The sequence below is a fragment of the Pithys albifrons genome, chromosome 7 (assembly GCF_047495875.1).
Source record: "Pithys albifrons albifrons isolate INPA30051 chromosome 7, PitAlb_v1, whole genome shotgun sequence".
In the NCBI taxonomy this organism is placed as follows: domain Eukaryota; kingdom Metazoa; phylum Chordata; class Aves; order Passeriformes; family Thamnophilidae; genus Pithys; species Pithys albifrons.
In genome coordinates, this window is record NC_092464.1 from 5,523,520 (window position 1) to 5,548,697 (window position 25,178).

General features: G+C 44.1%; 1 protein-coding gene across 1 annotated transcript in view; it reads left to right on the forward strand.

Moving 5' to 3' along the window:
- The window catches only part of OXSR1 (oxidative stress responsive kinase 1), a 93,986-nt gene that overhangs the window by 15,586 nt on the left and 53,222 nt on the right, over positions 1–25,178 (forward strand). Inside the window, exons 2-3 of the mRNA XM_071560089.1 lie at positions 6,108–6,220; positions 16,707–16,815. Of these exons, the coding sequence (XP_071416190.1) occupies positions 6,108–6,220; positions 16,707–16,815 (222 nt within the window). The remainder of the gene's footprint in view (positions 1–6,107; positions 6,221–16,706; positions 16,816–25,178) is intronic.

The following is a 25,178-nucleotide window of genomic DNA, read 5'->3' on the forward strand; positions in this document are numbered from 1 at the left end:
GAAAACCCGGGGGCACAATTATAAACAGAGCCTGCATCATGAGCTGCTTTCTGGCACCACACTCCAGATAGTGGAGGATGGAATCCAGATCTTGCTTAAAAATAGAGAGGTCGTGTGTGTGCTGGGGAGTGGTGGGAGCAGAGGTCAGGGCTGTGCAGAGGTCCTTGGCAGGGCATGGACTAATGCTGAAGGAGACTTTGGAATAGGACTCAGTGGGGCAGGTGAGGGGAACTGGATTTCATCACTGTCTAGAACTCCCTGAAGGGAAGTTCTGGCCAGGTGGGGGTTGGTCTCTTCTCCCAGGCACTCAGCAATAGGACAAGGGGGCACGGGCTCAAGCTCTGCCAGGGGAAATTGGAGATCAGAAAAAAATTCTTTCCAGAGAGAGTAATCAGGCATTGGAATGGTCGGCCCAGAGAGGGGGTGGATTCACCATCCCTGGAGGTTTTTCAACTGAGCTTGGCCATGGCACTGAGTGCCATGATCTGGTAAAGGGACTGGAGTTGGACCAAGGGTTGGAGTTGATGATCTTGGAGGTCTTTTCCATCCCAATTGATTCTATGATTGTCCGGCCTTAGAAGAATTGTTACTGCCCTTTGCTATCTAGGGGGAAGTTCTAGGAGAGATGAGTCTGATTCTGCAGAGGTGTGGGGTGAAAGGCCAAGGTTGTGAGCAAAGCTGAGAAATCTGATTAGTTAGCGAGGTGGAAAAATGCTTTACCATGCGGGTGATCAAACACAGAAACAGCCAAAAACATTGTAGAAATATCTCTTTGTTAAAGAAAATCTAAAGTAGACTGAACTTGATGCCGAGAAACCTGATCTAAGTTGGGGTTTGACCCTGCTTTCAGCAGGAGAGTGGACTAGAGGCCACTAGAGGTTGCTTCAAACTTGAATGGTTTGTAACATTCTTTTGACCCTGGGTGAGCATGTTTGCTCTACGGAGGGGATTTGATAGTGTATTGGGATGAGAATTGATGCTCCAAGACTGTTATGGAACATGTCCCCTGTTGATTTTAACAGATTTGTGAGCAATTGAGTTACTGTGAAGGGAAATTTTCACATCTCCCAAGCTACCTGAAGTAGATTGCCAGCTTGGGCAACACTGTTTTGTGAGTGCTCTTTCAGTGTGACTACTTCAAATTGCCATTGCATGTGGTAGGAGAGTTCTGTTCTAGAGCCAGGATTTGATGTTTGTCTTGTGACCGTTTGGCATGACTGTTCCCATTGCTTAAGCAGATCCCTCTGCCAAGAGGATCTCTGGCTTCAGTTGCCTTTGCCTGGGAGGAGGCATCAGTGCAATTCATCCCACTCCTGCTGGGAGAGCTGCAATGTCCTTATGTGGCTGCAGAGATTGAGTTATCTTTGGAGACAGAGTGCAGAGGAACATGTTGTGTCCTCTGGTCAGTCCCCCAGCTTTCCACTCCCCAATTAGCCTTGAAGTCGTTGGTTTCCATTAACAGACATCTTAGAGGGTTTTTCTGTATTTTAAGAAATTGAAGCTTCATGTAAGTTATGCAGCTGCAGGAGAGATAGTGTCCAGGCTGATGCTGGGCTTTCATGGGGAGTTGGTCTCAACTTAGGAGAAGTTCAGGCTGGAGCTGTGGATGCTGAATGCAGAGGGAGATCCCCAGGAGATCCAGGGAACCAGAGGAGATAACCTGGAAAATCATCCTTCAGTAACTGAGTGCTTGGGGAGGTTTTGGTTTGGGTTGTTTTAATCCTTTCAGAGGCTGGTTTTATTTCAGAAAGAGCCATTTAATCATAGAAACATGAAAGAATCAAGGGTTAGAAAGGGTATGTTTTCCTCCTAAGGCGCTGTTTTCTAAAGTAGGTCGTGACCCTCTTATGCAGGAATTTTGCAGCTGCTGTCCTAAGGGTTGGAACTATATATGAGAGCCTACAGAGGCAAAGGCAGAGGGGGTATTAAGCAGATCCTAATACCCATTTGGGGTCTCTTTCCTCCCCCTCAGCCTTCAACAAAATGATCTCCTGCTTTTCAGGAATAAAGCAGCAAGCATTTGACTGTGCCCAGTTTTCATTGTTTTGCTAAGCCGTTATGCTGGAAGAGATTAACTAGAGAGCAAATTTTCTCCGAAAGCTGATCTTGAGAGAGGCGGAGGGAAGAGCCTCAGCACTGACCTTGATCAGAGTGTGTTGGGCTGGGGAGTGAGTGTGAACTGAGCACAGGAACATTAACCCAGTCCTGTCCATGCCTTTGGGACTGCCTTTAGCTCTGACCACAGCAGGTTTGTCCAAGCTGTGCTACCCTGGCACAAATTGCCCTTGGGGGTTTTTTCCTCATTGAGGGTGGTTCACAGCAACCCAAGAAATCTCTCTTCCCACCATTCCCTGTATATTTGTTATCTGATCTTAAACTTTAAAAAACTTTCTTGATGGTGGTCTTCTCTCTGTTGCCGTCATCGTAGAATCAATTGAGTTGGAAAAAACCTCCGAGATCATCAAGTCCAACCCCTTGATCCAACTACAGTCTCTTTACCAAATCATGGCACTCAGTGCCACAGCCAATCTCCGTTTAAAAACCTCCAGGGATGGGGAATCCACCCCCTCTCTGGGCAGGCCATTCCAATGCCTGAGCACTCTCTCTGGAAAGAATTTTTTCCTGCTCTCCAACTTCAATTTGCCCTGGCAGAGCTTGAGCCCATCGTGCCCCCTTGTCCTATTGCTGATCGACTACTTGTTTTCCCTTAGCTGCAGCTTTTCTCTTTTTCTTGCCACCCTGGCATGTAATAAACAAATTGTGAGGCTGCAAAGCCTGAAGTGCCTGTGTTGCCATGTTTTCTGTTCTCTTCCAAGAAACATGGAAACCCGTCTTTGTTTGATCCCAGGAGCACGACACGTCACCGCTGCCACCAAAGAGCAGCTTGCTTGTGGCACATCGTGCTGCAGCTTGGCTTAATCCTTGCTTGATACGCTTTTCAGATTTCATTGTTTCTCTATAATTAGTGCTACAGAGGAGCTGAAAGAAGTGATGAATTAGTGGGAGAGGGGGGAGTGGGGAGAGCAGGTGGTGATCGAACTAAACAGAGCTGCCAGAAAAGTAGGAGCAGCAGGGAATTAAATGGGAGGAGTCTCGAGTTCAGATGTTTCCCTGCCATGAGCACAGAAGGATTTAGTTTGGGATTTCATTGCTGTTCAAATAATGCCATATACTCATAACAGACTGGGACCCTGCAGGCTGCATTGTCCAAACACTTGGTGAAAAGCAGTTTTTGCCCTGAAGTCCTGGTGAGCATTGATCCCACAGACTCAGGGAGTGGGAAGGAGCCGCAGCATGAGTGGTCCTGCTTTTAATTAGTCTGTAGCTATTGTTTCTGGCAGTAACATCTTAAAAGAGTAAAACAAAGCTACTCTTTGTGTAGTCACTTCTATAACCCCCTGGACTTCATCTTGTTAAAGATTTGCTCTGCAGCAGTGGTGTTGCATCTGGATTGTAAGAAGCACCTCTGCCAGTTGTGCTTCCACCAGCTGGGATTGACTGGCACAGAAGTCCCAGGACATCGAGCTGTGGGGGAAGCAAGGGCACACTGACACTGCTGAGGTGTGTGAGGTATCGAGGAAGAGTCTGAGCACAGACACTCTCGTGTCAATGGGGACTGTGCAGGCAGCTTTAGCAATGAAAACACACACTGAAAAACTGGCGAGTCAAAAGGGTTTTGTGACAAGACAATCCTCTGAGGTGCACAGTTGTATATTCTTACAGCATCTGGCTTGTGTTTTCAGCCTCTATTACTATGCACCAAGACATCCAAAGAAATCATAATACTGGTGTTCTGAGTGTGTCAGCAGCAACATTTCTTCTGGGATCTGACACTTTCCAAAGAAATGATACTGTGTTTGGTTTTTATTCTGACTTCCAAAAGATGATTGGGGCAGGGAGACCAGCCATGCTTGGAAGTGCAAACTCATTTCTGCCTTTTGCCACCATTTCTGTGTGCTCTGCTCTCTTTGTCTTGAGTCTTTATGTGTTTTTACTTTTTTTTTCCCCACCAAAGAAGCTGCAAAAAAATTGGGAAAGCAGGTATGGGTGGAGAACAGCAGGTTAGTGCCACTCAGCATTCCCAGTGAATGGGGTTACATCTGTGCTGGGGCTCTGCTTTCACGCAGGATTCCTGCACCTGCTACTTGCCAGGGAAAGCAACCACAGGGAGTGTATATGGAGGTTTGATTTGGGATGTTTGTTCCCTGCTCAATGCTGTGTATTTGAGCCCTGCTCCTGGAAGTGCAGCCAAACTGCTGTCAAAACCTCCCCACCTTTTTGAGTGCTTTGTGCTAAACATCTGCCTGGACTCCTATAGGCATCCTTTCCATCCTCTGCTCAAGATCCTGCTTACAGCATCAGACTTAATTTTCAAATCCCTTGTAAATATTTTTGCTACTATTGCTGTCCTTTTCTTCCACCTGAGCTTTGCTTTGCTTTGTGCTCTGAAAAATGTGTGTGAGTAATAAACAGCCTCAGTCTTGAGCTCCTTAAAAACCCATTTGCTTTGGGAAGTAGTTCAGCTTTAGCAACCTTAGCATTTTGTTCTCTGCACATTGTTGCCTTCTGGGATTAAAATGTAAACTCCTGAGTGTGGGAATCCCTGGCAGGGTGATGCTGTCCAGGGAACAATGCCATATAAAGTGAAGTCACAGTCCTGGAGCTCCTCTGTGGCAGGTACTGGTTGAAGATTAGGGAGCAGCATCCCACAATTCAGGACTTTGCAATTTATTTCAGTGTGACTTTGAATGGTGAAGTTTTTCTGTATCTTTCAAGGGTAGATTTCAAGCTCTTTCCCTGTCCTGGAGGTTTATTTGAATTTGTCTTGGTGCAAGTTGGTGTCAGGAGAATATTGATTGTGGTTGCAGGGAGCCTCAGCAGCCTTTGTTTGAAGATGAAGCTGAAAACCTTTGCCCCCAGTTTATGAGAACATACTAGAAAACAATCAAAAACTTGCAAAAAATGTGCTTTTACCTGAATTGCAGAATCTGGAAGGAGTTTTTGTAATGTTAAGAACAGGAGAAACTGGTAAAATAAGTGTGGTTACTGCAAAATGCAGTAGTTGTTCTTGTCTCTCTCCTCAGCCCGGACAGGCTCAAGAGCTGTGGCTGGGATAATAAACAAAATAGCTGTGGGTTTATTTTTATTAGCATTTTTTAGGTATTGGCAATAGGAAACCCTTGAACTACCTACCACCTATCCTCTCCGTTTTATTAATTTGGATTTACACCTTTCCAGTGAAGTGTGTAAATGTGGGGAATAAGATAAAGGTAGAACGTAAAGCAACAAGGTATCCTATTGATGAGAGGTGAATGTTGCAACAGTTTCTGGAGGCCAACAAAAATAGAGTTAACATCAACTGAATTTTAAGTCTCACTGTTTCAAGCTCCTTTTAGTATCAAAGGATCTGATATTGCTGAGCAGTTTAAATCCAGAACTCTTATCCCTGGCTGTGACAGTTTGAACAACTGTACATGAAAATGCAGTGTTTTTTCCCTATTGGAATTTAAATGTTCTCTGGCTGCAGTTCTCAGCGCAGACACGAAGGTGGTGTGAGAACTGGAGCTGAACCTGCGTGAATGAAACCTACCTCAGGTCTTTGCATAAAATGTGGAGAGATGAGAACAGCAATTAGTACATAAAAATATTTGAAAAATCTTATTAGTGTTGGTAGCAAAGAGTGTGGCTTGTTTTGATACTTTGGGGGAACACATCAGGTTAGGACTCTGTGTGTCCTCAGTGGTGTTGCTTTTAAAAGTACATGAGTAGAATCACTCCTCTGTTATAAGGAAACTGGAGTCTGATGTGTGGGATTGTTTTTTTGTGTTTTTTGTTTGTTTGTTTGGTTGGTTGGTTGGGTTTTTTTTGTCTGCAGAACTGTAACAATCCCTGGAAGGGATCATAAAGATCCACTTGTCTTCCTTTGGTTTGCCCAGCACTTGGCTGGGGCAGCTGAGCTGACCCACAGAGCTGCACAGACCTGAGTGGGGAGTGCCTGGAGAGCCTTCGCGGGGTGTTCCCCTGGCTCTGCTGACTTTACTCTGTGGCATTTGCAATTTTGTTGTCTGCAGTCTGTAAGATGTTGCTGACTCTGTTTTCCCCCCCAGGGAGCGGAGCGACTGCCGTGGTGCAGGCGGCCTTCTGCACTCCGAAGAAGGAGAAGGTGGCAATTAAACGGATCAATCTTGAGAAGTGTCAGACGAGCATGGATGAACTCCTGGTATGCAATCCAAATTGTCTGGGGAGTTGTGTTTCAGTTATCTCTGAAATATCTCTTGGCACCTGCCTTTAACAGCCTTTCTTGAGGTGGGATGAAGGTGAGGGGGCTCCAGTGACTTCACCAGAGGCAGCTCAGCTGTCCCGGTTGTGGAACACGGTGCTTAAAATGTTAAAAAGATCAACTGTTGCAGAACTTCAGACTGTTTGTTTAGAGCTAAGCACTTTGTGTAATCCCTTTGCTTTGAACAGAGTTACTGTGCAATTGTGAAGCTCAGCTGTACCCACCAGAGCTCTGCAGTCAGGGGGACCCAGAGTTACAAACTTCCAGAACCTTTAAAATTTAGGGGAATGGCTTTGCTTTCTTTTCCCTCCTTCAGTTCTTCACATTTTTCCCCTTTCACATATATAGAGAAAAACTGAATTACTTAACTGTTCCTAATCTCTTTCTCGTACTGATACCAGCTAAAGGGATCACTGACATGTTGCAGGCTGCCCTATGGAAACCCCCATAATTCTGAGTTCAGGACAGGAGAGAGTCCTGTGGAGTTGTAGCTCCATAATTTTCTTCTGCTCTGTGCCCCTTCTCAAGGTTTTCTCAATGAAAAACATTATTGCAGAGGTAACTGTGGTAACTGAAATTTCACTTTTCTGGCTTGTATGTTGATGAGTTTGGTTTTCCCCTCTCCCTGTGTGTGACCTGCAGTGCTGCAGGTGTCACATTCACCACATGTGGAAGGTCCTTGAATTTAAGCCAGGCAGAAATAGACATTCCTGTGAACACTGAGGTGTCTCCACTAAATGAGAAAGCTCTCTGGGCTCAAACTTTCCATAATAAATATTGGCATAGTAAAAACTGAGGAGATGAGGCCTTGCTCAACATTTTCTTCTAAAGCAACTCTCTAAGATTTTAATAATCCTGCCTGTTTGTGTGTCCACTTACATCTCAGCAGCTTCTGTAGCGTTACCTCAGACACTTGTTTTTGTGGTTGCAGTAAGGAAGTGGAATAGAGGCAGAATTTGGAAGTCCTGGCTCACTTCTACACTTGTGTGATCTTTAGCAAATCACCCAAGCCATGGCTCCAATTTCCATTTAGTGACTAATGCTGGTTTTATCATTATAGGTGTCTGCGAATCTGCCCGAGTAAAAGGAGGAAAGGCTCCATCCCAGCTGTCACATTTTAGTTCTCTGGTTGCGTGTAGGACTCTTAAGGTGGTCTGTGCTCAAATCCTCTTATGGCTCATGGTAGTGTAGGAGTTCAAGATCTCTCCCCTTTTCACGGTTGGTCATTTTGTGCTGATACCCCTGGTACACTTTTCAGGCATTTTATGTGGCTCATCCATCCTACTCTGCCTCAGTTATTCCTCTCTGCATTGTCATGATGTACTAATTGTGATTGTTGGTCTTTGAGTAATTGCCAATTCTGGCTAAAAGGGTCGGGTTCAGACATGTAATTTTATATAAGCACTTCTAATTGCATATTTTAAATCTCTGGCTGACCTGTTACTCACAAGGATTTTTCCCACTGTGGGTAGGAGAGCAAAGTATTGCTGTTGTCCGCTCTCCAAAGCTTCTACTTTTGTGACCAGATCTAGAGAGGATCCTTATCTGGGCTTGGATGTGCAACTGAAATATTCTTGAACTTAGTCTGGTGGAGGGTGCAGGATGGTTCTGAGCTGTACCTGCTTCCTGGGCCACTGGTTGCCAAGATAGACATGTTGTGTAAAAAGCATTTTCACTGGGTTTATTTGGAATTTGTCTGTTTATTGAATGTTATTTCCCAGTGCAAGAGCCGAAAGGATGGAAGTTCCTGATTTCCCTGCTCTGTGCTCTTCATTTCTTTTTATCTTGTTTCCATATCTGCTTCTTCCTTAAAGTAAATACTCAAGTTTTACAGTGTTGTAGTTTTCCTTCATTGTAGTTTCCCCACTTGGTTTAATTAACTTTTTTGAGCAACTACTTCTTACTGAAGGACTGTGTGGTTTTGGCGTTCCTCCCCCAAGAAAGGTAACTGTAAATCCTTGCACATTACAGTTGTTTAAAGAAGCAAATGCAAAGTGAAAGGTGATGAGTTCATATTGGAGTATGTTCTGCCTCCTCCTTGCTTTTTCCTCTCCCCCTGTGCAGTTAAAAACATGTGCTGGGCTTTCATTAGCTCCGTTATCCTTCTGTTGCTCTGAAGGGCTCTGAGCACAACAGTGAGCTCACAGTGAGTTCAGGATAGTGCTCTGTGTTACAGCACTGCCCACTCATCCAGCAGTGTGATAGCAAAGGGAAGGTTGTGCTTAAATTATTTTATAATTATTTTTCTGCAGTGCTTCAGACCCATAGACTTCTGTGTTGAAACAAACCCCTTTATTCCCAGTCTGCCTAGCCAAGGGGTAAAACAGTGTCACATTGCTTGGCAGAGGGTAGGGAAAGGAGCAAACAGTTCTGCTGTCCTGATGAGGGTGATTTGGTGGTTCTACATCTCTTTCCATGTCTGTGCTGCTTAGTGGTTGGCACTTCTACTGCTTGGGATCGAGGAGGAGAGGAAGGTTAATTTGGAGTGGGAGTAGGAAATGCAGCGTAAGTGGCTCTGTCAGCAGCTGGGTGGCCTCAAAGGAAGGGTAAGCCTCACATGGTTGCAGAGCAAATCTGGGGCCACCTCCTGGCTTGTGGAGATCATAGAATCAGTTGGGTTGGAAAAGACCTCCGAGATCATCAAGTCCAACCCTTGGTCCAACTCCAGTCCCTTTACCAGATCATGGCACTCAGTGCCACGGCCAATCTCACTTTAAAAACCTCCAGGGATGTGGAATCCACCCCCTCTCTGGGCAGCCCATTCCAATGCCTGAGCACTCTCTGGAAAGAATTTTTTTCTGATCTGCAACTTCAATTTGCCCTGGCAGAGCTTGAGCCCATGCCCCTTTGTCCTATTGCTGAGTGCCTGGGAGAAGAGACCAATCCCCACCTGGCCAGAACTTCCCTTCAGGCAGTTCTAGATCGTGCTGAGGTCACCTCTGAGCCTCCTCTTCTCCAGGCTAAACACCCCCAGCTCCCTCAGCCTCTCCCCACAGCACTTGTGCTCCAGTCCCTTCTCCAGCCTTGTTGCTCTTCTTTGGACCTGCTCCAGCCCCTCAAGATCTTTCCTGAACTGAGGGGCCCAGAACTGAACACGACACTCAAGGCTGTCTGCTGGTCACGCTATTCTTGATACAGGACATGCTTAGGGTGATACATGTCATGCTTAGAGTGATTTAAGTGGCATGACTTGTCTTGTTAAAGGTACTGATCTTGATCCTTATATCTCAGCATGCACTTGAGCTGGGTGGGTGGTCATACTCTGTATTAATGACTTTCTAGGTTAATGCAATAGATTAATTTATTATTACTACAGGGTATGGAAAATGCAGGAGGGACCAATTTTTTCAATTAAGAGCAAGCCAAGTCAAGGGCATTCAGCTTTTTGCTGAAGTGCTAATTGCTGTAAAGAATGTAGACAGCAGAGATGTACTTTTTTTCTAGCCCAGTTACTGAATTAGGTGATGTTGGTCGGGAATTTATTTCAGTGCTTGATTTTTTTCTTTTTCCCTGTACATTTTGAATGCTCCCAGATCTTTCCTAGACTCCATATGGGATTCAGCTGGCAGGGAAGTGCAATACAGATTCTTGCTCAGGGATGTGACTGGGAGTGGCCTGTGAGGAGAGGTGGTCAAATACAGTGGAGTCTACAATTCATCTTGGACCTTTTGATTTATTACTGAAGTTTCACTTCTTATTTGTCTTTCAACCCACAGTAATGAACAAGCATACAGCATTTGGTGTGTATTTGAAAGCAGTCTGCTCAAGTGTTGTGTTTCACAGCTGCACACTGTTCAGTGCTGTGTTTTGCTCTTACTCCTGTCCATTGCTGGGTGCTTGTTGCTTTGCTGCTGTTGCCAATCCTTGAAACATATGCCTCAAAATAACCCTGCCTCCAGCTTTTTTTCTTGTATTAGTGTTTTCTTGTTTTAAAGAATTACTGAACTAAAGACCTTAAATCTCCCCTCTGTCCCACAAACTCTGTTTCATTTCATGCAATTAAAGCTGAGTTTTCTTTCATCCAGGTGTGTTTCTTTCCTCCATGGAGTTGTCACCTTAGCAGTTCCCAGGAGTGTTGAACAGCAGAGAGGGGAATATAACCTGTGGAATATTTTATGTTGGGCTTTCCCAGCTTGGGGAACTGCTGCCTGTTTAGTCCCTAGGGTGATTCAACAGGTTCAGGAAAGAGCATGGGAGGTGACGTGTTGCTGCTCCAAGGAAGGGATTCCAGATTCCAATAGGACTGGGCCTAACAGGCCTACACACAGGGAGAGTGAAGTGAAAGTGCTGCTTGTTCCCTATGGTTCCCTATGGTCAGAGGGGAGGCAGAGGGAACAAGCTGAACTGCAGTAAATCAGAAATGTCCTTTAGAATTTCATGGAATTAACCTGGGGAACTTCTGCCAATAATACACAGATCAAACATTGCGTGAGATTAAATAAATCAACCTATGGTTGAGAAGGTTAAATTAGATAGGATTTAAAAAAGGGATTATGAACTCCCCTGGTTTAAAGCATAAGCCAACTGTTAACTGCCCTGGCTTAGTCAGAAGTCTCCCCTCTGGGCAGATAATTGTGTAACTGCTTTTTATAGGGTTTTTACACCTTCTTTTGAAGACTTGGACAGGATATGGAGCTGCCTTTGATCTGACAGAGCAGTTCCTACAAGTGGATTAACCAGCCTGTAAGGTTGTTGGGAACAAAGCAGCTGTAGGAGTAGTACAGACCTTTCATCCAAGTCTTGTCATCTGATGGAAATTGTTACTATAATTCCGTTTCCAGGCCTGAGGACCTTTGCACTTGCTCCGGGGGAACAAGTCCCCAAGTGTCAGGGAGTCTGATGTACAATATGTGGTTTCTGCACGGTCATTTGATGTGACACATTATGTGTTTCTTGCATGATGGGATTGCAGCTTTTCACAGGACTTTTATGGTAGATACAGCTTGGCTGTACCATTTTTCAAAGCAGCAACAACAGAAATCATAATTGCTGGGCTGGTTGAAGTTTTTTTCGGTTTGTGTTTTTTGTAGTAAAGTTCAGTATGAACATCAGGATTAATGGTGGGTGAAATCCTACACATACAATTTTTTCCTTCACTTGGACTCGATGAGCATGAAATGGTGCACATACAGAACTTCAGAGAGTTTGGAGTTGTCTGTGGGGACTAATCGCACATTTAAAGCTTTGCTGAGCTCTAAGCACTGGGTATTGATCCAAATAATTGAAAGGGTCAGTGATAGGTTAGTTGGTGATGTGGGTAAAGCTGTGTCTGAGTAAGTCACTTGCCCATTTATTTTGTGGCTGAAACCAGTAAAAATGGCTGTGTTTGAGATGCTACACCACAACAGTTCTAAACGTCTCGTTCCTTCAGTAAGTTGTCATTAATACTGCAGAGTTTGAAAGAGGGAACTAATGATCTACTGGGGGTGTTTCGTTCCCATCACCTGAGATTAATTCATGGACGAAGTCTCTTTATCCCTTTCAGAATTGTTTCTTTTCCACTGTTATTCTAGGGCTAATATAACCCCTTTTTACTCATTCCAGTCCAGCTCCTGTAGTCATGTCTTGAGGTAAGGAGTTGAACTGGATCATCCAGGGAGTGGAAGTTGAATCAGAATTTTTGATTTTGAGCTTTGTGCTTTTCCCCCACTTCCTTAAAAAAAGTCTCTCAAATTGGTTGTGGCAGAAAAACATGCTTGTTTTTATTTTCATTTTTGGGGGGGGGTTATGCTGATGTTTAGAAAGAGGAATGAAGTAATATTCTCAAATTTCCAACCCTTTAGCTAAAGCATTAGAACTTCAGTTGGAGCAAAATTTAGATAGTTATGGCTGCCTGTAGGACTGGGGCTATAAATCCTGCTTTAAAAGGACGAAGAGCAGTTTTAATGCCTTTTGTTTCAGCTGAAATCTCATGGTATAAGATCTTTGCCAGCCATAGTTGAAGCGTTGGTGTTTTCAAGGGGTGATCACATCTGACCTCCTTTGATTTCTTCCTTGACTGTGCTTTTTCCTCCCCAGTTCTCGTATGGTCTGGATTGCCTTCGAACAGGGCAGCCAAGCTGGCAGCTCTCTGGATTGCTCTGAAGCTGCAGGTGGCCACATGAAAGCTGTGCACTATCTCTTAAGTTCATGTCAACATGGAGGAAGTAAAACTAAATAAAGCACGATTTTTGTCCTTGTCTTTGAGAGCCAAATGTCTTTGAAGCAATCCTCAGGGGCAGATAAACACAGAGAGTAGAAGGTGATGATGTGAACAGAAAACACCATTAAGGAAGTTGAGCTGGTAGCTAAAACAACCTTACTTGCTTCTGTTAACTCAAACTTCAGTTGTATGTCAGTGAGCAAATAAACCCTCTTCCAAAATAGCAGATCTCTAGAACTATGTCTAACTTGCAGGAGACTAATAGGTTTCTTGTGATTCTAAATTATACTTCACAGCAATTTTATTACTGTTTTGCAAGCCTTGAAATGTTTCTTTTATTGCCTGTAGAAGTACTGAAAACATTTGTCAGAAGCCTTAGTGGAAGCCATGGAGGCATTTAGAGCTAATCCCAGTCTATTTGCTTTTGGTATTTGACAATACAGATATTTTTAATATCTTGCCCAGGGTGAGCATGTAACCATTTCCAAACCATTGCCTCTGTCTAGACATGTTTCTGTCGGTAATTCATTCTCCACAGCCGAGCAGAAAGCAGAGCAATTGATGGAAATTGGCAGGAGGGCTCTCTCATCACTGAAGCCTTGGATGTGAGGGGTGTTGGGTGAAAGAGCTGCCTGTCACCCACATGGCTTGAGGGGTCTGTGTCAACTGACCTATGACTGTTGGCAGAGAGGGAATAAAGCAACATTTCCAACTTAAAACTTGTATAGAGCAGCCCAGGTAAATGCTGATGTTTAGCACTGACATTATTACAGAGGAGTGGAAATTGCTGATATTTTAGTTAGGAGTCTTCCAATATAGTTTTGGTGCTGGGGAAGATGAAGGAAGCAGAGTTTGTAACTCAGTTATCTGGGGGACAGCAGTCTTGTTAAGGGGATAGGGAGAGGAAACCTTTGCCTGCTCTGACTTTGTGGTGAGGCCACACCTTGAGTGTTGTGTTCAGTTCTGGGCTCCTCAGTTCAGGAAAGATCTTGAGGGGCTGGAGCGGGACCAGAGAAGAGCAACAAGGCTGGAGAAGGGACTGGAGCACAAGTGCTGTGGGGAGAGGCTGAGGGAGCTGGGGGTGTTTAGCCTGGAGAAGAGGAGGCTCAGAGGTGACCTCAGCACGGTCTAGAACTGCCTGAAGGGAAGTTCTGGCCAGGTGGGGATTGGTCTCTTCTCCCAGGCACTCAGCAATAGGACAAGGGGGCACGATGGGCTCAAGCTCTGCCAGGGGAAATTGAAGTTGGAGATCAGGAAAAAAATTCTTTCCAGAGAGAGTAATCAGGCATTGGAATGGTCTGCCCAGAGAGGGGGTGGATTCCACATCCCTGGAGGTTTTTAAGGTGAGATTGGCCGTGGCACTGAGTGCCATGATCTGGTAAAGGGACTGGAGTTGGACCAAGGGTTGGACTTGATGATCTTGGAGGTCTTTTCCAACCCAATCGATTCTATGACTCTATGAAAGTTGTGCTTACTACTCACAGGGAGCCTGTTGCTGCATTTTATCCCCTCCTGCTCTGTTTTTCTGAGTGTGCATTTGAGCAGAGCTGCCCAGTGATCCTTGTCTGGGATTCCTGCCTTAACTGCAGCCCTTCAGCCCCTGCATTTGTGCTGCTGGAGCACAGGCTGTGCATGCACGGCAGAATTGGCTGGGTTTCAATTATGCCAGGAAGTTTTAACACAAATCCTGCTGTGATTTACCACCATCCCTTAAAACAATTGTATGTGCTGAGCCTTCAGGATGTTGGTACTCTCTGTGGGGTGAAGAGGAACCAAGCTTTGATGTAGGTGTGAGATTAGCCTGGAAAACTGCTGAAATGAGGTGGGGGTCTGTGGTGGGAGGAAAAGTCAGCCTGGCTGCTGATCCTTCTGGTTGGTAATAATGCAAAAACATTGAAAATCATGGGCTGTGATGCAATTAATTATTCAGAGCTGTGCTACAGTGTGTGAGAAGTGGATTAATCTGCCTGTGTTACACATCCACGGGCTGACAGAGGTGTTTAATTGCATAGATCATGTTTGTGATTATTTATTTTCCTTCTTTGTGCACCAAAGCATATGACAGGCTTGAGCTATTTTATTTATTTATTTATCTATTTATTTATATTTATTTTGTTAACTCTGCTTTCCAGCCCAGGGAGCAGATTGTGGTAGTGAATGAGAGAGGAAGTTCTTGAAAAATAATAAAATAGTAAAGTAAGTGTTACGCAATGCCTGAAAAGTGCCATTGTACAGGGTTGTGCAAATGGCAAAGATTTGATCCAGGTCTAGGCTCTTAAGTAAACTTGGTCGAGACTTTGTCTCATTGTCTCCTGAATTCCAGTGGGATACACTAATATATATAAAATATGCAATGTTCATGTATGTTTCTTGTATTACTGTCTTGATCTCCCAGGGAGCTGCTTCAAAATATTTTGAATGGTCTGGCTAAAAGAAGTTAAAACCAGACACTCTTGGTCATTTCTGAGAGTGGTGGATTTGGGGCACATCTGGCTGATGGGATGGATCTCCAGTCCTGCTTGCTGCTTTCTGCCTCAGCTTGTGCTGCTGCCACTTGTGCACATGTGGCATTTTTTAGTTGTCAGAGAGACAACTGTAGAACGCCACAGAAAATCCCAAAGCTGCTGATTTATTTCCTTTGTGAAAAATGGCTTGATGCAAGTGAATGTTTGCAAGGAAGGGAGCTGGAGCTGTCAGAGTAAGCAGAGGATATTGTTTTAGGCTGTATTTATTTTCACAGAGTGGTTTTTAGTCAAAGAATATGCTACGTAGAGATGAATAGCCTATTCCCTACTCTTCAAATATCCTTTCCTGTTTAGAAGGATTCTTCTTTAATCTGCTTGTTGAAGTTTCCTGGAAAGTTGGTGCCTCTTCTGGGGAAGCAGAAATAGGAACCGATTGCTTTGGATTCCTCAAATGCACCTACTCCCTGAAAAGCAGAGTTAAGTGGATAAATCAACATGAGGCTGTTTCTTTGGAGCTGTGATTGCCAGCTCAGCCCTTGCCAAGGGAAAGCAGTTTGCCTTTACGCTGTACTCGGTCACAAGCAGAGCTTTGTACACGAGCAGGAGAATGTGCTGCACTTGTGGGGAGTCCCAGACACCAGTGAATCCTTCAGAGCTTTCTCTGTACTTCAGTACCAGGGAGGTCTCGTGCTTAGAGGGAGGAAAGGGTCAGGGTGTGAAGGGCTCTTGCTTTCCTCCTTCCCCATGAGTTTGGGATTATGGGGTCGGCTAAGTCTGTGTCATGTGAAAGGGGCTGACAGTGAGCAGTGATTAAACCTCTGAAAAGTGAGTGATGTCCACGTGTTCACTGAAGGAATGTCTTAGCTGAGAGCAGAAGTTCAGGGTGTGAGGGTCTGGTGTGGGTGATGCTGGAGGGAACAGCTTTGACTGTTTGGGGATCTTGGCTGGAAGTACCAACTTGGCTAAAGCACAAAGGCTCAGCTGGGTGCAGTGCAGGGCACCAGGCTTGGCTTAATGGGTGGCTTTTGTTTATGAACAGCCAAGAAACTGTGAGGCTTTTGGTCCAAACTGGTGATTTGTGCTTGCATAATGGAATCAGTCAATGCATTCTGTGCTGGTCTTCCTGCCCAAAACCTGGAAAACCTCAACCCTTAACCCATAACCAAATATAAGACTAAGCATGATCAAAACTCAGGACAATTTAATATCTGAACATATTTCATATTGTCCTCCATCTGTAGTATATAATGACTTTCTAATCTCAAAGTGATTTCCCTCTTCTTCCAGTGTGACAAAGGATGCAGCTGTCCTTTGTGCCTTCAACCTGATTGAGCTAAGCCATCTGCTTTCCTGCTGGGAAGAAACATTAGGAATATGAGACCTTTTTTTCCCACAGGGAGATATTTCCCTTTCTCATCCAAATGATAGTCTTCAACAGATTAAGCATCTATTGTGCAATGCCTTAATGAAAGGAGAAGTCAACCTGAACTTCAGAGATGTGTGAATTCTTGGGAATATTATGGTGTAGCTGCATGCAGGTGTGTTGGTTGCCACCACTTTGTTGTCCTTGCTAAAAGGGGTTTTTTTGGTCAATTTTTTCTTCCTTCTGGACAGAAAGGAAGAGCACCCTAAAATACCCTGAGACTCTTGTGTGATGCAGTGTGAGTGTTTAGAGTATTTCTGCATTTTCTGTGTTGAGCTTCGAGGTATCCTTTTCCTTTACACCTTCTTTGTGTCTTGAGGAAGAAGAAGATAATTTCTGTGCCTGAGGAGTAATAATCACTGGGTCCAACTGCTAATGCTTTATTTTTCCCTACAGAAAGAAATTCAAGCCATGAGTCAGTGCCATCACCCCAACATTGTATCTTACTACACATCGTTCGTGGTGAAGGATGAGCTTTGGCTGGTGATGAAGTTACTGAGTGGAGGTGAGTGGTCCAATTTCTTTACCCTAAAAGGCAACATAAATACCTGTCTTCCTGTAGTAACCCCTTCCCTTTTTTACCTTGTAAGCTTCCCACTTGTGAATTAAGACATTTCATAGACTCATAGAGTTTAGTTTGTAAAATACCTTTAAGATCATCAAGTCCAACTGTCAATCCAACACTGCCAAGACCATCACTAAAGTGTATCCTTCAGTGCCACATCTACATGTCTTTAAAATACCTTTGGGGTTGGAGACTCCACCGCCTCCCTGGACAGCCTGTTCCAATACTTAGCAACCCTCTCCATGAATAAATTTTCCCTAATATCCAATCTAAACCTCTGCTGTGCAACTTGGGGCCATTTCCTCTTGTGTCATCACTTGTTACCTGGAAGAAAAGACTGACCCCAACCTGGCTGTAGCCTCCTTTAAGATAGTTGTAGAGAGTGATAAGGTCTCCCTGAACTTCCTTTTCTCCATGCTAAACACCCCCAGCTCCCTGTGCTACTCCTCAGCAGACTTGTGGTCCAGACTTTTTCCAGCTCCATTGCCCTTCTCTGGACCCACTCCAGCACCTCAATGTCTTTTTCTTGTGAGGGGCCCAGAACTGCACACAGTACTTGAGTCTGATCACCTGGTTATCTATCCTGTGTGTGTCATGTGGCACTCAGGATGATCTACTCCATGATCTTCCATGACACTGACGTCAGACTGACAGGCTTGTAGTTTCCTGGATCCTTCAGCCCTTCTTAGAGGTGGGTGTCATATTTGCTGCCCTCCAGTCAGCTGAGACCTCCTTGGTGAGCCAGGAGGGCTGGTCAGTGATGGAAAGGGGCTCCCTCAGTACTCTTGGGTAAATCCCATCCAAACATAGTCTTGTGTGTGTCTGAGTGGTATAGCAGGTTGCTAACCTTGGATTTCCCCTTGGATTATGGGGGCTTCATTCCCCTTCTCCATTCCTGTCTTTCAGCTCAGGGGGGTGGGTAAATATTCATAAAACAGATAAATATTTTAAATATATGAATAGCAATATTTAACTTATTTTCCTCTTTCTGGATTTATTTTCTCAGACACTGGAGAAACAGCTTTTTTTTAAGAGAGAGTTTGAAAAGTTATCAGTGATGTTTTATTTGATGTCATAATATTTTCCAGGATCCCTGTTTAAGTTACAGTTGAGACAAGAAATGGGATCAAGTTCTGGATAATAACACAGAGAACTGTTGCTAAATCTTAGGCCTGTGTTTAGGAAGACTTCATTTTCCTGGCACCTTAGTGAAAAGGAATTGAAAACAGAAAAAAATCCCTGTATCCCTGTTTTCTTGCTTTCAAACAAAAACTTCTTGGCTTCTCTATCCTTGGCTTAATTCTGAAGACTGTAAAATGCCAGAAGATGATGTGGAAAAATCTGGCTAAACCTGTTGGCTTTTTCCCCAAGAGCTCAACAGTGACCATAAAACATGTGTCTTTGAAGATGTTCTTTAGAGGATTTTAGCAGTTCTCTTGGGGGAAATCAAATTTCATACCAATTTAAGTCTGTCTGAAAGGGTTTGTAATGTCTCATGTGTCATTAAGCAATACCCTCTCTTTTCTTGGAGAGACATTAACAGGTCAGTAAAGACATGATGGCTGTTGGAGCCTGGAAAAGAATCCCCTGCCGGCTTTTACAGCAAGTTTTGGTGTGTGTATAAAAAGTGTATCTATGGGAAAGTTTCCACAACATGAGGAAATGGCATTTTGGGGGTGCTGGAGAGGCTGCAACGGGCTTGGCCTTTTTTCCAGCAGAGTACACAACCCCTCTGAAGAAAATGCAGTCATTTCACAACAATATTCTGTCAGAATCAAGTCACGAAGAGGCTCATCCTTGAACCTCCAAATGTTTGTTTGCAATTTTGTGTGGAGGTGGGTTCTTTGGTGTATGCTGGGAAAAATTCAGGCTCTCTACAGACCATCATTTCACCATCAAGGCACCACAGATGTAAAGACTATGCTGGGAAATTTCTGGAAAAATAATCACTGCTTCAGAGCCAGCCTCTTGGAGGTGTGAATGAAGACCTGCTTCTCATTTAATATTCCCTTTGAATAGGCTTTTATGTTATACAGGTTGATGATTGACCCTTGTTCAGCTCTGGCATTCAGAGGGGCACTTCCAGTAAAGCAGTGCTAGGAAATCTCACTGCTGCTCCCTTGGTGCATGTTGGAGACCAGGGTCAGGGAATAAAAGACAGGCTGGTAACAGTGTAATACTTCCCCCTCCCCAAGGTTTCTGTGAGTCTATTAAATTTTCTCACTTAAAATCAGTCATTTGAGGGCTGGAGGAATTGCTAAAGTAAATGGAAAGAGTTTGAGAATGACCTCTCAGTTTCTAAGCAACAAGGTACCTTGAGAGTTATTTTTCAGCTGTTTTCACTTCATACTTTTTTTAAGTCTGTGCTTCAGAAATCTCATATAAGATCTCATAGGCAAATTCTACAGCACCATCTTAAGAATGGGGAAAGAAACTTGTGTTTGGAGCTTTCTGACCAAAGAGGTTTTTCATTCACTTTTAATGAGATTGTTTTCTCTTGGCTTTAGGCTGAGTGATTTATGTAACAAGAGACACTTTTAAAACTGCTTCTCATTCCTTTGAGCTTAGTTCTTATCAGTAATAAAATGGCTTGTTTTACTGTCATCTGTCATCTGGTGGGAAAAATAATCTGGATTTCTCAACAGGAAAAACCTTTGGGCTGGGTTATAAATCAGAAAGCAAAAAAACCCATCACCACCACCAAACAAACTAAACCAAAGCAAACAAAACCCCCAAACAAAGCAAAAACTCCAAACAGGGTACAGCCTAACTCCTTCATTCCATCTAACTATTCAGGAAATGTGGACTGACATTTGTACATCCCAGTAAGCACACGTGAAATATGTTTTGATGTCCATTCTGTATCCTGATTGTGGCATTTGTGCCTGAGAATTTATAATGGGTAAAAGTTCAGAATCTAATTGCTTCTTTTCTGTCAGTGTGTGCTGCCATGTGTTTTCAGGCTGAAACTAGTTTTAATTTCAGCCTGCTTACTCTGACCTTATTACTTTGATAAACGGCCCACAAGACAGCCCAGACTGTAATGCAAGCCTTTTTTGTTGTTGTAAGTGCACTTTAATTTATTTTCTCTTTGCAGCCTTTTTGTTGAAATCCTAATCTAGCCATACATGCAAGTGTTTCAGAGATGTCTCTAAGAGAAAACACTCTAAATCCATGAAGTGCTATTGTCTAACAGTGCCTGGCACCTCTGAGCAGCCAGACAGTGCCTCAAAGTTACCTTAATTTCATAGAATCATAGAATGGATTGGGTTGGAAAAGACCTCCGAGATCATCAAGTCCAACCCTTGGTCCAACTCCAGTCCCTTTACCAGATCATGGCACTCAGTGCCACGGCCAATCTCACTTTAAAAACCTCCAGGGATGGGGAATCCACCCCCTCTCTGGGCAGGCCATTCCAATGCCTGATTACTCTCTCTGGAAAGAATTTTTTTCTGATCTGCAACTTAAATTTCCCCTGACAGAGCTTGAGCCTGTGCCCCCTTGTCCTGTTACTGAGTGCCTGGGAGAAGAGACCAATCCCCACCTGCCTAGAACTTCCCTTCCTGACTGACAGTGTCACTGGAACGGAACTGTTTTTCTCCACCAGTGTTGGTGGGAGATGCTGTTCTCAAGAGTCACCAGCAGTGAGGAGGTGACGTGTTGGGGAGCACCACAGACCTGCTGATGTTCCTCAGAGCCCAGTCAGGCTGGTTGGGGTCACTGCTGGGAGCAGTTTGAGCTGGCAGGTTTGACACTGAGGCAGGTGTGGAGTTGCTGATGGCAGAAACGTGGCTGTGAGGAGATCCAGCTCATCCTGACAAGAGGTGCTGGTGTGTCCAGTTACTCTGCCACCCTCTTTCTGTTGAGGTTTGTGACGTATCTGCTGCTTCTGTTTCCTTCAGTAAAAATTTCAGACCCTTTTCTCTAATGCTGAAAGTTTTGTAGGGATCTAAGCTTAGCAATGTTGACTCGACAACCTGGCCTTTGGGTCCAGTGTTAGTCCAAACTAAACTCCAATGGCTATTTCTGGACAACTGCTGACCTGCTCTTTGCCGCCCTGGCATGCCTCTGTCATGAATTTTACTCATGCCTTTTTAAAGCCAGCTGAAGCCCAGGCCTGCTCTCAAACTCCTATGGCTTTCCAGCAGGAAGAGCAGCAGCTGTCCTTTTGTTCTGGTGCTTTTACTGAGTGTGACCTGCTTGCTCTTCCAAATTCTTGCTGCTTTTCACAGGAGCTCTCATTTCACAGGTGACCCCAGGCTGCAGATAACTCTGTCAAACAGTTGCTTTTGTGAAGCAGCTGGCTCTGGTGACTTGCTACATCACACTACAAGTTTTATTGTCCTCGCCTACAGCCAGTGAAACCTTCAAAATATTTTAAACTGTATGCAAATCCTTTAAATATTGAAACATTTCCAGATAGGGCTCTTGGATATTCTGCCTTCTCGAAAGCTTCTAATTAAATCTGCTAAGGAGATTACTGTGTTGAAATAGTTAAACCTTCTATTTTCCAAAACTTTTTAAGATTATCTAATCAACTTCTTACTCCAACCTTTGATCTGAAGTTCAGCAAGCCAGACCAAAAAGGAGGTAGGCAAGTCTTAGTTCTCTGCCAGGGACAAAGGACATCTTGTTCCATTTCTGGTGTGTTAATCTCTGATCTGGCCTCTCCTACGTCCAGCAGAGTTGTGGTCAAAGCATAAGCCACACATTCTTAGAAATTCTAGTGTTTATGCTGAATTATTTTCTTAGGAGAGAGCTATGCTATTTTTAATCCATCCTGAGGGTTTTTAATTTTATTTGTAGAAACACAACTTAATTTCAAACAATTAAGGATATGATAAATCAGAAGCAGGAGATTGTAGGGTTTTTATGGGACTGCAGAATGCAGAGTGTGTAGATACATCACCATTCCCAGCTGTAACAGGAATAGCATGGAAAAATAAATAGTTTTTCTTCAAATTTTCTCCTATAAATGTTTTGATCTCAACTGCAGTAGCCTGTTTAGCTCCCTTTATCTTGTTTCTGCCTTGATCTTGTCATACTACTTATGCATCAATGCAAGTGCTCCAGAGGGAAAGGAGACAAGAAATGGAAGTTTCCTTAACTTCTCCTCTCAGGACATTTAACCAGGATTAAGAAGGAACTTTAAAACTAGAAACCCCAGTAATCTACTTACATGTCTTTTCCTTTGTTTTGTATAACTTGTTCTTTCCTTTCCTTTGGTGTTCTCTTGCTGTGTCTGTATTTCTCAGCAGCTCTTCCTTTTGCATTTTCTTCGTCTCTTTGCCAGAGACTGACAAGGTGCAGATTTAATTCTTGGCTCTGGGCACAGTCAGGCTCACCAAAACCACTGACTAATGCTGAGGTGTCTTAAAAGAAGCAGCGACGAATCTGCCAGCTCCCAGTTCTCAAAGGTGCAGCCTGTTCAGCATCTGTTCGTCAAGTTTGGGGCAGATTTTGGTTCTCACAAAGTTGTGTAGTGATGCCCAGCACGTTTTCCAGCCTGCTTGTGCCAGGCCTCTAAATGGCAAATCAATGCAGGAACTGTTACCTGCCTTTTTTTTTTTTAGATTAGAAATTAAATTAATTTTCCTGTCTGCTTGCCAAAGTTAAAGGAGGAGTTTTCTGTGCATTTAACTTATCCTGTATCTTTGTTCTGTCACTTAAGTTACAGTATAACATGCAAGATATGGTTCCCACAGCAACCAGCTCTGCTGTACATTTCTTTTGCCTCTGGGAACATGTAAAGTTCCAGCTGGAATACTCCTGCATTTATCTGTAATCTTGTTCCAAACCACCTTTCCTTTCTGCTCAGGTTTTCATCCCCATGTGCTGAAACGTTGAGCAGTGTCACTGAGGACTGACATGTGGATACTTCATTCCTCTCCTGAGGAAGAATGTCAGGAACAGCCTTCCCAAATGCCATTCCACAGGCTTGCTGGTGTAGGTGAGGTGAAGGAAAGGTGCTCTGGATTTGGAACAGGAAGCGCTGATGTTTGTGGTGGTTTGCTGTCAAAAGTGAATCAGTGGAACAATTAGGACTTCTCACCCCGAGGGGGTGATTACACAGAAGTTTTCTCCAGCAGCAAAGCTGGCTCAAGATGTTCCTGGCTGTTTGGTCTCCACCCTGCCTGGAAAACTGGATTACCAGTTCCTGCCGTGATCCTGTTTGCAGTACGGTTTTGTAAGCCAGTGCATGGGCACAACAGGGAGGTGGTGGTGAATTGTGGGGCTCTGTCATCTCATTCTGCTGCCGTAGAAAACCCGGAATCTTTGAAGCAGCACATCCTACAGGGTGTTGAAAGAGACAACACCCTGGGGGTGTGTGGGGGGTGCAAGACAGGACTGCATTTCACAGAATCATAGAATGGATTGGGTTGGAAAAGATCTCCGAGATCATCAAGTCCAACCCTTGGTCCAACTCCAGTCCCTTTACCAAATCATGGCACTCAGTGCCACGTCCAATCTCACTTTAAAAACCTCCAGGGATGGTGAATCCACCACTTCTCTGGGCAGCCCATTCCAATGCTTGATTACTCTCTCTGGAAAGAATTTTTTTTCTGATCTCCCACTTGAATTTCCCCTTGTCCTATTGCTGAGTGCCTCGGAGAAGAGACCAACCCCCACCTGGCTAGAACTTCCCGTCAGGTAGACAGTGATTTGTTGGGATCCAGGACCATTGCAAATGGTCTGTCTGAGTGAGGTCAATATGCAAAAACTGAGTATCTGTCTCTTACAAATTCAGGCTATTAATCTCCTCATAGGTTACTTGTCTTCATTGTTCAGATAATGGGTCGTGGGTGGAAATCAACTACTTGCTTCTGCAAAGTTGGAGCCGGTTGTGGTGGGTCAAGTCAGGCCTAATCAGACATTCTCTAGTCTTGCCTAATTGAGAAGAGAGAACTGTGGGGCTTCTTGCTCTTTACTCCTCGGGAAGACTGGAGGGAACAGTGGGATATCTGTTCTGGTTGTGCAACTGGACAGACATCAGTCTGTCTGTCTGTCTGTCTGCAGAGCTGGTATGAGCAAGAAGGACTCCAGAAAAAGTCACTCACTGCGTGTTTGTGTTTGACCCGCAGTAGTTACAGGCTGGGCTCTGTCAGGTGAGGGTGAGTCTGTGTACAGGTGGTTCCCAGGGGCTGCTGCTGCCATTGGGAGCTATTTCTGAGCACACTGGGAAACTTTTGAGTTTCACCACTTACCTTTCAATTGCTGTACAGTCTGCACTGAGAGATTGTGCCTTACCGAGCACATGTATTGCATGGCCATTGGTGTCAGTGTACTGAGACACTTCAGTGATGAATGACAAATCGTGCTAAATGCTTTATCAGGTCGCACAACATCTCGTAGGCTTCCTGCTCATGTGGATATTTGATGGGCAGTAATTTGTTTGTGGCTGCATTTTTTCCTCATCAGTCTCTACATGTTGTCTCCTTTCTTTTGCCTTCTGTCAGACTTTGAGATCAGCTGCTCACCACCAGATTTCTTTAAACATCCTTGTTAATGACAACATTATTTATATTTATGGTTAGACTCCAGTTCTAGCCCTTTTCTCTGTGTCTTGTTTTGTCTTTTCCTGATACGCTTCCCTTCTGGGCTTGGAAGAGCTTTCCAGTCAGCTTCAGCCAAACTTAATTTCTTTTGTTCTCTCTCATTTAAGGCTGACCCTCCTGCACTGTGAGTCTTTACTTGCTACTTGTGCATTTTGAATGAAGAAAATCATGAGGGAATTGTTGTAATCAAACCTAATGCCACATGTGATACACACCAGAGTGCTTCGTGGTGTTATCTAAAATACAAGTTTTGTTTTAGGGAGGAATCAAAAATTTTTTTTTCTTTCCTCTTTTAGAGGTATTGCAGTGAATTTGTTTTCCCCTTGAAAATCTTGTAACTGTTGTTCAATACAGAGCTGGGTGCCTTAGTACCCATTAGATTGTGGGAGACTTCTGTCTTAACACAGTGAGATTGTACAGTTTGCACATAGAGCACAAACCATCGTGAAACTACATTTATTCAGAGATCCAGCTGCATTTCCCCCGTTATTCCTAAACCAATTTGGAAGCTGGCTCGGGATCTGGCAGTGCCTGCAGTCACGCCAGTGTTTTCAACCTGTGTGGTCATTTCGTGAAACTCACGTTCTTGTGTGGTTTAGATCGTGGTTCCAGTTCAGCTGAATTAGTTTCCACTAAATTTTAGTAGTTATTGATTTGCTGAACTGGGAACAGGCCACTCTGTACAAAACACTCTGGTTTTCCCCTTAAGCTGAGGATGGGCCTCTGGTCCACTGATCTCTTGGTGGA